Source organism: Neolamprologus brichardi, chromosome 9 (assembly GCF_056152115.1).
Source record: "Neolamprologus brichardi isolate AB-2024 chromosome 9, ASM5615211v1, whole genome shotgun sequence".
NCBI lineage: Eukaryota > Metazoa > Chordata > Actinopteri > Cichliformes > Cichlidae > Neolamprologus > Neolamprologus brichardi.
In genome coordinates, this window is record NC_142112.1 from 34,007,293 (window position 1) to 34,022,854 (window position 15,562).

General features: G+C 43.2%; 1 protein-coding gene across 1 annotated transcript; it reads left to right on the forward strand.

Annotated features, from left to right (window-relative positions):
• Positions 1–1,037: 1,037 nt before the first annotated feature.
• Positions 1,038–11,300, forward strand: LOC148101515 (uncharacterized). Its single transcript, XM_087846347.1, has 4 exons — positions 1,038–1,138; positions 6,453–6,558; positions 7,748–8,593; positions 8,919–11,300. Exons 2-4 carry the CDS (start codon positions 6,541–6,543, stop codon positions 9,495–9,497), a joined length of 1,443 nt encoding a protein of 480 aa, XP_087702473.1. The 5' UTR covers positions 1,038–1,138; positions 6,453–6,540; the 3' UTR covers positions 9,498–11,300.
• The last annotated feature ends 4,262 nt before the right edge of the window (positions 11,301–15,562 follow it).

Here is a 15,562-nt window from a genome sequence, read left to right on the forward strand (position 1 = left end):
TTTCGGAAGTAAGTAAAAGGGAAAAAAACAGTGACCGACAGCGCTGTAAACAACGGTAGACTTGTGCGTAACAAGCAAGCGAATAATGCAGAAAACAGATTTTTAGACGGGGAAACTGTTCTTGAAGTACAGAGAGAGAGAGCTGTGCATGAAGTGTGATTTTATCGCAGTGGAAGCAAAATAGCAAAAGTCAGAGGGAATTCATGGCTATGTTTATGTGAAGCGTAGTTTGGATCTTCTTTTGCTGCTGGTTCAGTCAATATTGTTTGGAGAGGTAAAACCTACAGCTTCAGAATCAGCGCAAAAAGGGCGTAAAACACAAAGCCCGCCGACAGATCAGAATCAGCGAGCTGTCGGCTTTCGGCACGGACACGGTCAGGGCCGAAAGCCGACAGCTCGCTGATTCGGATGTGTCGGCGGGTCCGCGCTTTGTGTTTATGTCTTTGTGCGTAATAGCCTACGTGTATCTGCTGTCATTTACTGTTTTAACTGTTTGGTGGTTGTTGAAATTTAGTGAGGTTTAACCTGAGAATCTGGCGTTTGGGGCAAAATAAATTTATATTAAAAATCGATTCAGGATTTTAATGAATCAATATCACGTTATCCAAGCTAGAATCGATTTTAATTGATAATCAAAACCCGCCCCTAGTAACTGTGTAATCATGCTTATGTACATCTGGATAATGACACAAACTGTGTGGCGCTTCACTTTTTAATAAACTAAAAGACATAAGTCAGGTGGATCTGTAGTGTTGTTTATTTATATTATGGTACTTATCATTTGTGATATTTATTACTGTGTGCATACTTTATTAGAAGAGAAAAAAATGTCTTCCTTGCTGGTTCTATCGAAGAAGAAATGCTCAAGTAACTATGTAGCACGTACGTAATCCAATTCCACAACACTGTGTGATGGGGGAATCAGCTGTGTTTTGCTGCCCATTTTATTTCGAATCTGGCGCGAACCGGCGAGCCAGTTCCTGAATCAGTCACGTGGTACGGACTGCCCACGAGGCGTCGAACGTCACTGCATACGTAATCAAAGCGAGCCTCGATACGCGCTTCACAAAAACTCCCCCGAGATTACTCGACACACAGAACACATCACAACCTCTCACATCTAAAGGTTAGTGTCAAGGTAAGTTCAGTCAATCTTGAGTTTGTCGAAGTTTTCTGAATGACGCTTTCTGTTGCTCTCTGTGAGAGAAGACCGTTAAAGCCGAGGCTCTCCAGAGTGTAGCAAAACAGGAAACCACAGCTGGGTGTGTGTAAGTGTGCAAACGAATAGATTAGAAGTGGAAGTGAGCCACGAGTATGGAAAGGTCAGGTTTCGTGAGTTGTTTTTCGCACTACTGATCATGCGCTCAACACTCTACACATACTTGCATCACACGCGCGCTCTCAAGCATCAGTATTGTACAATTCTGGGCGTCACGTGAGGCTAACGGAAATCGCCATTGTTCTGTAGCAGTGGTTCTCAAACGTTTCACAATGAGTTTCACCCTTACGAGCAATATCAAAGCGCAGTAGTATAGGCCTATTTAACACCACATACACATGAAGACGTTTCACCTCTTATCCAAGAAGCTTCTTCCGTTCTAAGGGTCAAATGGTGGAGAGTCCCAGATTTAAATGTATTTCAAGTTACTTAAAGAAGTCCAGACGCTTTTCTTTCCAAGCTCCTTAGTAGTGATGGGATTTCCGGCTCTTTTTAGAGCCCGGCTCTTTCGGCTCGACTCACTAAAAAGACCCGGCTCTTTCCGCTCCGAACCGGCTCTTCAGGTTGTTTTGTTGCTTTAATTATTTAATCATTAACAATAATATAAAATTATGCAGAAAAGGAATTACTAATGTTAAAAAAGTGGTTTTATTTATATATGTTTATATATGGCCCCTAGAGACAAAGCACGTACAAACTCTAAAGCATATACAAACTCCAAAAAGCACGTACAAACTCCAAAACACATTTCTAGCGTTTACTGAACTTCCAAAACAGAGCTTCCCAGATCACTTAAATTACACAATTGAAAGCATGTGTGTATTGTTTGTGTATTTATAGACAAGCACTCATATTTATTCAAATAATTAAAAAAAAAAAAAAAAAGTTCATTTACCTGTTACTACCACACACCAAATCCGGTTGTTGATACTTCCTGGCTTGTGTAGCCACTAGGAAACAAAAGCTCAACACTGCGCCCTAGCATCCTGGAGCACTTCTGTTGTCTTTTGTACGTGATTCTGAGTTTTTAGGTGCTTAGGAGTTTGTACGTGTTTTGGAGTTTGTACGTGCTTTGTCTCTAAGGGCCACCATAAATATACTTTATTTATTCACTCCACATAAAATGTAATAAATAAATCATATAATACAAAAAACAACTATTTACATTTTAAATTTTTAACTATTTAAATTTTCAGCTTTTTCCTTTTAAACAAATTTAACGTGAAACAACACAAAACACTGCAAACCACAACACAATTAAATATAAATTAAAATATTAAAACAAAAAGAAGATGCACATTCTCTGTCATATGGGCCTGCATGATTTCTGAATCCTTTATCATCTGCAACTGAAAATAGTGGATGATTACTATACCTTTCTAATGTGATGTTGTTGTCCCTCGCTCTCTTTCTCTCTGGCTCTGTTCCTGTGCTACTGCGAGTGTAACTAATGCCCCTCCCCCCTCTGCCCAGCGCAAAGTACAGGCCGCGCGTGCGGAGTTTAGCGGAAAAAAGGGCGAGAGAGAGGGTGAGAGAAAGAAAAAGAAAAAAAAAAAAACAAAAAAAACTCACGGCTCCCAATAAGGAGCCGGCTCGCGTCGTTCACTTCAAAGAGCCGGCTCTAAGAGCCATTTCGTTCGCGAACGACCCATCACTACTCCTTAGACTACGATGACCTGGATGACTGAGAACCTTCACAGACACCACATACACATATTTGGCAACATTCAAAAGGGCACTCTGTGTGTGTGTGTACATATGGCCCGGGTCCTTCGAAAGTCGGGTAGGCTGGAAGTAAGCGATTGTGAAGTTGGATGGTCTAGCCTCCAGAATTACGTTATGACCTCTCTCAGTGGAGTGAAATTCTGCCCTCTGCTCCTTGCTATCTAAAATATAACCGGACGCGTAAATTCTTGACCATCTCACACTTTGTTTAATCAGTTTTCTGTTTGATTTACTCAGGAACAAATAAAACACTGAAAAAAGCCAAACAATAATAATAAGTTGTCTAAATGACTTATATATCATGTTTAACCTGATTAGCAAAAGACCACAGGGGGTTTGAAAACGATGAAGCCAGGAGTTCGCTGTTCTTGCCGGCTCAGATATTTGAAGTTTACACAGCTACATTCTCACCTGAAAATATTTTAAAAGTTTATTTTGCAACTCAGAAAGAGTAATAAGAGTAATATTAAAACTAAGTTGCTGCCGCCATTTTTGGAAACTGGAATTAGCTGGGCCGCGCTAGAAATTCTTTGATATTCTTTGATTTTTCAATTTTGTTGTCTGGGTGGAAAATCGGGAGAAATTTGGGAGAATGGTGGTTCCAGGAGATTTTCGGGAGGGGCAATGAAATTCTGGATTCTCCCAGAAAAATTGGGAGGGTTGGCATAGTCCAATGTTTTCCTCTTAGCCATTTTTGGGTTTTAGCTGTGTATTTTGGGTCATTGTCCTGTTGTAAGACCCATGACCTGCGACTTATTGTCAACACGTAGTTTGGCATATTCCAGTCTGCATCTTTTGTGATATGTTTTTTACAGTGGTGTCCTCCTTGGTCGTCTCCCATGTAGCCCACTTTGGCTGAAACAGTGACAGCTCGTGCGATCTGACACTGATGTTCCTTGAGCATGAACTTCAGCTTGGATCTCTTTAGAAGTCTTTCTGGGCTCTTTTGTTACCATTCAGATTATCCGTCTCTTTGATCTGTCATCAATTTTCCTCCTACGGCCACATCCAGGGAGGTTGGCTACAGTTCCATGGATCTTAAATTTCTGAATAACATGTGCAACTGTAGTCACAGGAACATCTAGCTGCTTGGAGATGGTCTTATAGCCTTTAACTTTAACATGCTTGTCTATGATTTTCTTTCTGATCTCCTGAGACAACTCTTTCCTTTGCTTCCTCTGGTCCATGTTGAGTGTGGTACTCACCATGTCACCAAACAACACCTGGAGTCCTATATATAGGCCCACTGACTTATTACAAGATTGTAGACACCTGTGATGCTGATTAGTGGACACACCTTGGATTAACATGTCGCTTTGGTCACATTATTTTCATTCTTTTCTAGGGGTACCATCATTTTAGTCCAGACCTGTTTCATCCATTCATTATTTAAATAATTCAGTTGAAGCATGGTTGAAAAGCAATGTCTGATTTTCATTGGTTAAGATTTATAGAATTTTATTTATTATTACTTTTGTCAGATTAAAGTTATTTCTGTGACCATTGTGAGTTCTTCTTTCATGACTGAAGGGTACCAACAATTTTGTCCACGTCTACGGCGCTACTCCCTCGGACCGAGAAACTCCTCTCTCGGGCCTGGGTGACGGTATTGCTCTTGAGCTCATGTAGAGCACAATGTCCTTGCTAGGGACTGATGACGGCAGATTCCTCTTCACTCAAGTCTTCCTCCAACAGCTGGCTTCACCAATTCACTGTTGCTGGCTTTAAAGGATTACTACTCACTTGCAGGAGCGGCCGCGACCACTGGCAATAAGCTGCTCTTTATAGAGGACTCATGCTCGGGGAGATGTTTTCTGGTCCACCCTCTCTCCCAGAAGAGCCCCGGGAATGCTTGTGTTGTCTTTGCATACCTCCACAATTACATATTGTTTAGTCTTTTAAAAAAAAATTGCGATTTTCCGTGTACCACCAGAGAGAGACTAAGTACCACTAGCGGTATGTGTACCACAGTTTGAGAACCACTGTTCTAAACCATGCTGTGAAACTCCTGGGGACCACCCCTTAAGGGTGAGATTAAAAGTATATGTGTATGACTGAGGGGCTGCCTCTCAGATCTGCTCTGAGAGAAACATAGGAATTTAGAAGAGGTGAAGGGAGTGTGTGTTTTTAAAAAAACAAACAAACAGCATGTTGGCGGTAGGGGTGCAACGATACTCGTATCGATATTGAACCATTCGATACAGTGCTTTCGGTTCGGTATGCATATGTATCGAACAATACAAAATTTTTTATTTGTTTTATCAACTTTTCTTCCGACGATGCTTTCTGTGTTGAGCGCTCAGTGGATCTGCGTTCGACTACCCCGCCTAGGCTGCACTGTCGAGCGCAGATCCACTGAGCGCAGAGCAAGCTAGCAAGACAGAAGCTAAGCTCGTTGCAACATGGCAACTGCCTCAACGCTACCTGAAATTGAACCTCCCCCACCCTCATTCAGATCTTGCGTTTAGAACTATCTTGATGTTCATGTGAAGCATGACCCTGAAGGTAAGCGCGTCATGGACTAAAGTAAAACAGTATGTCGGATGTGCCACGCAATGCTCAATTGGTGGGAACTAGTGCTTTACCGCAGTTAGCTTGTTAACGTGTTGACGCCGTCCAGCCCCACGCACGGGGCGATCCGCGATAACGCGTTAATGGAGATTTGCGGCGTTATGGCGTTAACGTCATTTTAACGAGATTAATGCTGACAGCACTAGTGGGAACACAACGAATATGACTACACATTTACGCCGACATCATCCTAGTGCAAAGAAGTCGAAGCAGACAAAAACAACAAGCACGCATGCTACAAACTTTTCCCAAGTCATTTAGACAGCCGTTTGAACATGATTCTCCTTATGGGGACCTGATATGTTTAATATGCTGCTGAGAATATAGCCCAGAAGAAGCGTATAGCTTTTATTTTGGAATGAGCCATTTCTCTGTAATAAACTCTCTTTTCCAAAAATGAGTGATTTCTCTATCAGATAGATTTTTTTTCTTTGTTGTTGTTGTTTCAGCAACATTAATTTTAAAAACTGTACTTTTGAGTTAAAATATATATTTATAATTTTAATAAATGACAAAATAAAGCATGAATTTTTTTTTTTATCTAAAAAATATCGAACTGTGACACCAAAGTATCGAACCGAACTGAATTTTGTTTATCGTTGCACTCCTAGTTGACGGTAAAAGTGCTACAAGGAAAAAAAATTTCAAGGAAATGTAAAAAAAAATATATTCCAGGATAAAACATAGCTGTCTTTGTCTTATCGGTGCAAATTGGTGTGTCGGCCCACTGGGCATTTGATTCCAATAACAGGCCTCGGTCTCTCCTGCTACTGGTCTGCCATACTGCTAAATTTGGTATCCGTGCTCAAACCTTTTGTGTCTGTTTACCCACCTCGGGAAGCAAAAAATGTTGTTTTTTGTTGTCAGATGAACATATGAGACACTTTGACTCTTCAGTGCAGTGTGGAGCCTAACAAAGATCTGTTTTGTGTCCCAGCTGATCAGCAGGAGGAGAAGAGTCTGACGGAGCAGCAGAGGAACATTTTCAGCTACTTGGACTCAGCTCAGCCACTACAGAGAAAACAATGAGCTCAACACAGAAGGTGACAGACAGAGCAGGGCGATATGACCAAAAATATTTATCACGATATACATTTGAAAATTTGCGATAACGATATAGCTGACGATATAATTGACACTAGACAAAATACAAAATACTCCACAGCTGCTCTACTTTCATGTGTTATTGTTTAGGCTTAAATTGGTTTGATGTTTGGTGCCTTTTCCTTAATGTAAAAAAACCCTTAGGTTACAATCAGACATTTTTCTTGCATTTGATTTGATAAATTTTGATCTTTTGATTGATAAACTAAAATGTTATTGATTTTCACCAGCTGCTCTGTGCTGGAAAAAAAATTATTTGGACAGAAGATAGCACAAGGTTTATTGTAATGGTTATTTCTCAGTTATGAACTGTGGTCTACCCCAAGGCAGCTGCCTTGCTTCACTTCTCTATTCAGTTTTCACTAACGATCTGCAATATGTCTTGGCTCAATCTTGGGTATGCCAATGATTCCACCATGTTTTATTCAGCCCATGACAACTCTGAATTGATCAGCGTGTCACAACAAAATTTGCTGAATGTCTTTGACTGGATAAGTAAAAACAACATGATTTTAAATGTATCTAAATCCAAATCTATGCTAATTAGAAGCAGATTAGTCAACAGCCTGCAACTGAGTCTTTCCATAGCCAGTGTTAGAACACGTCACCCAGATTAAACTACTCGGCATTACCATAAATCACCACCTTTCATGGTCTCAGCACATCGACTCTGTTATTAAGAAAACGGGACAAGGCATAGCTATGGCTATGAAATGCTCTTTCTGTATCACTTCTTCAATTATGAAAGATGTCATTAATGCACTAGTAATGTCTCATCTGGAGTATTGTTCAATCATTTGGTCAGCAGCTAATAAGACAAACATAGGATTTATTATCACTGAATGGTTATGTATAAATCTATAAAGTGTGTGTGTGTGTGTGTGTGTGTACAATCAGGAGGGATGGGCATGATTTTAGTGTTTGAACAGTCATGAATGATTTTTAACACCAGGTTGGATGTAATATGTTGGAACTACCAGCAGGTGGTGATAAGAGACCTTTAAGGTGTTTGGTGCCACACTCCACCTTCAGGTTTAAAACTAGTGTTAATGGAGGGAGTTTGAAGGTTGAGTTTGTTCCACGACTGCATTTCACTCACTGGCTCTCTTTGTATCTCTGTCACTGCAGGACCAACATGGAGCGAGAAGTCAGCGCTCTCAGGAGGCCGACAAACCTCACAGAAGAAAGAGAGAGAAACCATACAGCTGTGACAAGTGTGGGAAGGAGTTTACTGGGAAGGCTAATCTAAATCAGCATCAGGTCATCCACACTGGAGAGAGACCATTCAGCTGTGACTTGTGTGGAAAGTCTTTTTCCTGGAAGCGTTCCCTAAAACAACACCAACTCATCCACAGTGGAGTTAAAGCGTACAGCTGTGATCAGTGTGGCAGAGCTTTTACTCGCAGTAGCAACTTACAGAGGCATCTAGTTACCCACTCTGGAATTAAGGCATACAGCTGTGACGAGTGTGGGAAGGATTTTGGTCTGAAGGCTGAACTAAAACAGCATCAGGTCATCCACACTGGAGAGAGACCGTTCAGCTGTGACTTGTGTGGAAAGTCTTTTTCCTTGAACGTCTCCCTAAAACAACACCAACTCATCCACAGTGGAGTTAAAGCGTACAGCTGTGATCAGTGTGGCAGAGCTTTTACTCACATTAGCAGCTTGCAGAAGCATCTAGTTACCCACTCTGGAATTAAGGCATACAGCTGTGACATCTGTGGAAAAACTTTCAGCCGGATAGATAGCCGAAATACACACCTACGCATTCACACCAGACATGATGTGTACTGCTGTGAACAGTGTGGCAAAGAGTTTACAACAGACGCAAAGTTACAACAACACATGTTTACCCACACTGAGGGACGACCTTATCAATGTGACCTGTGTGAGAAGAGTTTTAAATCTCCACATTCCCTGAGACAACACCAACAGATCCACACCAGAAAGAGACTCAAGTGCAGTTACTGTGAGGTATGTATTTATATTTTTATCTTGTCATTTTAGCCTGACTATTTGGAACAACTCTGCTCATTAAACTGTGTTAGCATGTTAGCAATTCTACTACATGGAAAAGCAGCTCTGAGTGATTATTCAGATTTTCATGTCAGTTATGATTTTAGTATTACTGTAGTATTATGGTGGTAGTATTGTAGTTATTGCAGCCCAATAAACTGAGTGTGTTAACTGAAACAGTAAAATGTAATTGGTCGTCTGCAGAGATGCTCTTTATTTTAGGCGACGTTCAGGACAAAAGTGTTGAAGGACTGACTTACACTGTCTTTGTGTCTTTGTTTAGAAACAGAGCGACACAGATGGATCCAGTTCTCAACCCTGTCATCACTGTGGTGGTGGGAAAGACTTTCGTTGTGACCTCTGTGGAAAAACTTTCAGTCAGCAAAACACCCTAAAAAGACATCAACGTAGACACACTGGAGACAAACTGAAATACTGCAAAGAATGTGGGAGAAGCTTCACCACATCACATCACTTAAAACGACATGAACTGATTCACAGTGGGGTTAAAAAGCACCTCTGTGATCAGTGTGGGTCATCCTTCACCACTGCAAGTAACCTTAAAAAACACAAACGAGTCCACACAGGAGAGAAACCATACAAGTGCAGACACTGTGACAAAAGCTTCTCAGATTCAGGTAATCGTAACACCCATGAACGTGCACATATGGAAGGAAACTACAGCTGTGACCAGTGTGACAAGAGCTTCAGGAATCTCAGATCATACTCCACACACAAACAATCCCACGTTACTAATAAACTGTTTCACTGTTACCAATGTGCCCAAACATTCACCTCATTGTCTGCTCTGTGCAAACATCAGCGTGATCACTCAGGGCTGAAATCTCTCCCATCACAGTGAATCTGAAGAGACAGAAAGATCCTCTGGTTTCAGTGTCAGACTCAAAAAGCTTGAGATCAGGCTCCACAGAGTTCAGATAGAATCATTTAAACTTGTGTTGAACTGAACTGGTTGCTGGGCTGAACTTCTACATAATACAGCTTTCCATGGGATCTTATTTTCTGTCGTTTTACTGAGTCAGTTTTGTCCTTTTTCTCTCTGTCCTGGTTTTGCTCGTCTGTAAATAATTGAAACTCAGTCAAATAGTTCATTGTTCTCCAGCAAAATGTTTTGGAAACTCATATTTAACCTTTAAAACTCTGACATGTTTTAGCACACAAGGCTTCATCGGGGATTTCACTCATGATTGGACCATGAGAATAAAGGTTTTTAGTTCTTTCAAAGAGAGTCTTGGAGGTGTTTGATGTTTTTGTTTTTTCTACATAAAGCAAGAAAAACTATTTTTCTTGCTTTATGTAGTGTGGAAGTTTTTAATGTTTCTTTCATCTGTGATGTTCTTAGATGTGTTCACATGAAGATGGTATAAATAAACTGTCCTTTTAGCTTTAGCTCCTAATTTATTCATTATTTATGGATGTAGCACAGCGCCAGTTTGTTGATTAACACATGGAGGGCTCGGGATCTGATGGTAAATAATGTTTTGTGTCCTTGTACACATACAGCTCAGCTGTTCCACAGATGTCAGGTTTACACAGTGGGATGGTTTGTAAGAACGCAGCTCTCCTGTGGATAAATCCTTACTCTTAGCCTCAGGACCTCACACAGTCCCAGCAGGTTTGGTCAGAAGATTTATCCCTTATACCAAAACATCATAAAGTCTCCTTTGCTGTGCTGTTTTCACAAAGAAACGTAAACTGAAGACCTGCACTTACAATGTTTTAATTAGTTTAGCAGATTCAGTGTCTCCATGATTGAATCTGCTGTTTTTGTGCTGCTGTTGGTAGAAAGCCGGTTAATACTGAAATGAACTGGCTGCATGCATCTCTGAATGTAAATGTGTGCACTATTAATAGATCACTCTGGAACAGTATCGTCACCCTAATTTGCCCACTTAGTAAATCTCACTCATGGCCTAGAAATTGAAATAAATCTTGTTTCCCTGCTGGATAGTGATCCACTGTAACTCTGCTCCTCCTTCCTGTTTAGGATTTCTGTGGCTGAAGTAAAATTTCCTCCATCCATCACTTATCCCAGCTAACCCAAAGTAAAATAAAGTTTTGCTCATCTTAAAAAAGCATTACAATAATGGGCATTACCAATGTAAACTGAATAATACAGAAGATGAAAGAATAGACTTTGATCAGTTAATAAAGCTCATGATCTTGATTCATTGTGGCTGCTACACAGATAGTTCTGGGTCACTTCTCTCAGTTAGGAACCTTCCTCACCAAAACTGACTGTTGGACCACACCCCTGGTTTCATGAGAAATTGTTTCAGCCATGATTTCTCTTCCTGTATTTCAGAGAAAAGACTGAAGTGACAAATGGAAACATGTTTAAAAAACACAATGTGAGAGAGACGTTGAGGTCCTTAGAAGTTACCCTGGGTTTTTCTGTCACCCTGCTAGATGTTACACACCTTGTTATTGGACTGATTTCTACTGCTGGACTACTCCTGGGGAGAGTAACAATACTCTTACTAATTAGCTCCCTTTCACACTGTAAACAACCACGGCAGACCCATTGGCATTTTGATACTTTTTTTATTAATCCCTCACTGTTGCTGCACATTCGCATTCAGAGCTGCAGCTCAACATAACAACAACAACCACCACCACAGGACCCAGTACAATATTTATATCGGCGGGGCGTGATTGCGGATGCCGTGCAGGTGCGTCCGCCTCCTCTGCACGGCACCGCAGGCCACGCCCCGCCACATACCCCCATCGCCCGACTGAGGCCGGGGGACCATCCGGCCAACCTACTCCCCCCACCGCGCGCGTGAGAGGGGATCAGCCCTGACCGTTGGCGCCCCCGGGCCCTGGCCAAGCGACGGGGAGTTGTGAGTTCAGGTGGCCGCCTGCGAACCCAGTGTAACAGGGTCATAAATTACATTGTTATAATTACACAAAATGTGTCCTAAACCCCCAAACCGTTCCTTTTATACCTGACTTTTAGGACCTCCAAGCCTGTAGTTATGTTCATTATCAGTTAGAGCCCCTCCTCATTCTTTTCTTCTTCTTCTTCTTCTTTGGTGCAACCCTATAAATACAGTGTATCCCTTTTGCCTCTCCCCTTTTCTACAATTCCCCTGTGGGAGAGGTTGGTATAATTTCTTTCCCAACACTGTAAAACACACATATAATGCATATTTAGCCACCTGGATGTTTCTGATTGTGATTTTAGTTCAATTATTGTCATTATTAAGCCTGTTTTTTTTGTTAGATGTTACAAGTGTGTAGTATGTATGTATCATAAATGAGTTTTAGGCGCCATAAATGCGAGCATGAATATATACTTCTTGCTAGCTTGGAAGTTGTGGTGGGTTGAGCTAACCCTCTTCCCCACTGTTTGTATTTGGTCGTAGGAGCTGGAGTGGGCAAACTATTTACTTGGAGGCCTTTCTTTCTTTTACCTTTTTTGATCAGGTATGTCGGATTTCATGTTGTTGTTTTTGTTTTATCTTATGTCAAATATGTTACGTGTAAACGTCCATACTTTATGTTTAATGTAAAAATAAATGCCAGCCCCTTTTCTACAATTCCCCTGTGGGAGAGGAGCTGGAGTGGGCAAATTATTTACTTGGAGGCCTTTCTTTCTTTTACCTCTTTTGATCAGACACAACGCAGAATCACACCGGTTACACCAGCAGCGTCGGCGAAGCTGGTCCGGAGGTTGGCTGTGTGGCAGGTGGACGCGGCGCGGTCGGCACGGTCGTGCGCCCCGCTCGCAGGCGGTTGGGCAGATGTCCGGCAGGCACCGGCCTCTGGTGGAGGTGAGGCCGCTTTGCTCACCCCGCCAAACTCGGGGTTCGGTGGCGCGGACTCCCCTAGCACGGGCACCACCGACTTATCCCGCGGCTTCTCCGCCCCTCCCGGTGGGAGCAGCTCCCCACGCTGCACCTCCGCCGCTGCCTCTCCCGGCTGGAGCGGCTCCTCGGGCGCCGCCTCCGCCGCTGTCTCTCCCGGCTGGAGCGGCTCCTCGGGCGCCGCTGTCTCTCCTGGCTGGAGCGGCTCCTCGGGCGCCGCCTCCACCGCTGCCGGCTCCGCCGCCTTCTTCCGGGGCGCAGGAACGGGCACCGGGCCCTGCCGAGCCCCAGCGGCTCCCACGCGAGGTGTGGGGACAGGTGCTGTGGCAGGCTGGTCCCTGGCTGGTCGCAACCTGGGGGCCAGCACGGGCGCCTGCACAGCCCGGATCTCCTCCACCCCATCGGGTGGGTAGCGCCGCTGGGGGTGGCGGCGGTGTCGGGCAGGACCGGATCAGCGCCGCCAGGTACTCCATCCTCTGCAGGTGGCGTTCTGTCTGGTCCTGCAGCTCTTCCCGCCTGTGGCGCCACACCGCCGCCTGCTCCTGCTGCGTGGCCGCCAGCTCGGCCACCATTCTCGCCAGCTCCTCCCTCTGCTGGCCCTCTGCACGGCACCGCAGGCCACGCCTGCCACATACACCTTTGGGGATATTTATTTTTGTGCTTGAAGCGCTGTGAGCCAGAACAGCGAGAGAAAAAACTGCAAACGCAACGAGCCGAATGCTTAAGTGAATCCCAGCAGCTGCACATGTGCTACGCTGATTTAGAGGATATCTTTGCTCTGGATTTATATTTATACTTTTTTAATTTCTATAGGATTCTTCTTGCATCTAAACAAAGATGATTCAATTTGCAAAATGTTGATGGCATTTGTGCTCGGCTCTAAATGAGACGTAATATTTGCTCTTGGTTTGGTTCTCCTGTACAGAACCTTGCAGTACAACAGAAACCTAAAAACATTATTTGTAGTTGTTATTCTTAGTTGTTCTGCTGCCTAAATACCACAGGGTCTAATTATGAAGTTATTGAGCTGCACATACTTTACGACCTGCTTAAGTTCGAGGTCACAGCGTCTGTAGAGCAGCTGGAACATAATGAAGTCTACAAGGTTAAAGTTTTCTCTTCACTTATTGTGCTTTCTGCTGCTTGGTTTGATGGATCTGAGAGCTTTTGTTTTTATTATTGTTATTATCATTATCATTATTATTTTACTCTCTAGAAGCTTTAAAATAGTGTTTGTGTTTGAAAAAATGGATTTAAGAATTGAACAGAAACATCTGTCCTTCTGAAAATCGCTGAGCCATTTTAGCCTCAAATTATAGTACTTTATAGTACAGCAACACTTTTAAAGGACAAAAATTAACATAAACGTTGACTGTAATACAAACAAAGTATTGCATGTGTTTTTTAAAACTGTTCCCCAGATGGGCAGGATATCACTATTAGACTGTCCAACCAGCCAACTTCAACAAAAGAATAAAGCAGCATTCAGTGATCAGCACAGATGAGCTTGTTCCTCTAACACTCAGCATATGATCCCTGTTGGTCTGTGTGCTTCTGCTTTTGGTCAGTTAGAAACCCTGCAGTAACCTGACCCAACACTGTGTCTTCTTGTTCGCCTCAACGTTGAAGTGTCAAATGTCAAACATCTGGAAAGGAAACCACACCAGTGTACTGTGATGCTTCACCAACATGTGGCTGACACTGGTCCTGCCTTTCATGCTGACATCACCAGAGAGCCCCGCCTACCTCAGGACCTCCCCTGTCATGTATTGATCAGGATGATTATGAAGATGACCGAGTGCAAATAAGACTGTAAAAATCCACGACCAGAATGTTTAGATGCTTTCTAATTATTCATGAATGTCATGAGAGTGTTTGTGTGTTTTGTCTTTTCTTTCCTGACGTTTGTTACTAACAAAGACAGTTTACGCTCTGTATGTGTTTTCATCTTTACCAGCCACACTCTTTTTCTTTTTTTCTGCTCCTGTCCCGTTTGGTTCTTTTGCCATCAGAATTATTGTCTCAAGGCGAGGAAAGATGCCCAACGGATTTACTTTACCAAATTGACCATCACAGCCTTGCCGTAATGGTCTATTTGATTCACCTTTCATTGTTTATTTTATTTATTTTTTTATTTTCACTTGCTAGATATGGGACAGACTTGAATGAGGAAAAGAAAAGGGAGAAAGGAAGAGGGGGGAAAAAAAGCGAGAAGAGGGACGGGGATAAAGGGCAAGAAAACAAAAAACAACTAATAAGCAGACAAAAAAAATACATATATCAATCACCTGGATCACCTGTTGAGAAAGAAAAAAGAAAACAAGCAGAAGAAAACGAGAGCAATACAATAAACAACATCACGATGATATATGGGAATATAACAGTAAATACTAAATATTAAACATTATTGTGCAGCACGTAATATGGACAGCGCACAGTGTGCTTTGAGGTAGGAGCCAAAAAGGGTGTCGTTTGTGTGTGTGAGCACCCGTGTGTACACCTGTGAGCATGGACGCGCTTGTTTTTAAAAGGTTCCTTCATGTAATGATCTGCTAGAGGGTGTGGAGAGCCACAGCCCCGTCCACCAGGGCATTAAGCAGGTATGGAGGAGATCAAGACTCCAGACATCCAGAGGCCCCCAGAACACAAGAGACCAAGGAAGACCAACAGAGGGGCAGCTGCGCCACTATCTCAGAAAGAGCTGAGGAGAGTCCCAGATGAAGGGTCACTCAGCAGCCGCGGAGCAGAAGCCAGGGGGGGTTGCAGTGACGTGCCCGTGAGCTCCGCCGGCAGCCAGCTGCGCCAGAGTGACCGAGCCCCAGGCCGAGAGGCCAAGGGCACCCCACCCCCGAAGTGGCCCGAGCGAGCCCCAGGCTCCAGGCCCCGATAAGCAGCCACCAAGGAGTGAGCTGGTGTGTACCTGGGCGCCCACCCCCGGACACAAAGAACCACCAACGCACCGATGTCTGAGGGCATCTGCCACTGGCAGGGGAAGTGGTGGGGGGAGATAGGTCTCCATACCTTAGAGGGCCTGAGATGTCCCCAGAGAGGTGGCGTCTGATACCCAACCTGACATATAGACACAGACATACAGGCA

What these genes read in the sequence shown, in the direction of transcription:
- LOC148101515 (XM_087846347.1), top strand. An exon ending in TCAAGTGCAGTTACTGTGAG is followed by an intron (nt 8,594 to 8,918) that starts GTATGTATTTAT and finishes GTCTTTGTTTAG; the next exon opens with AAACAGAGCGACACAGATGG.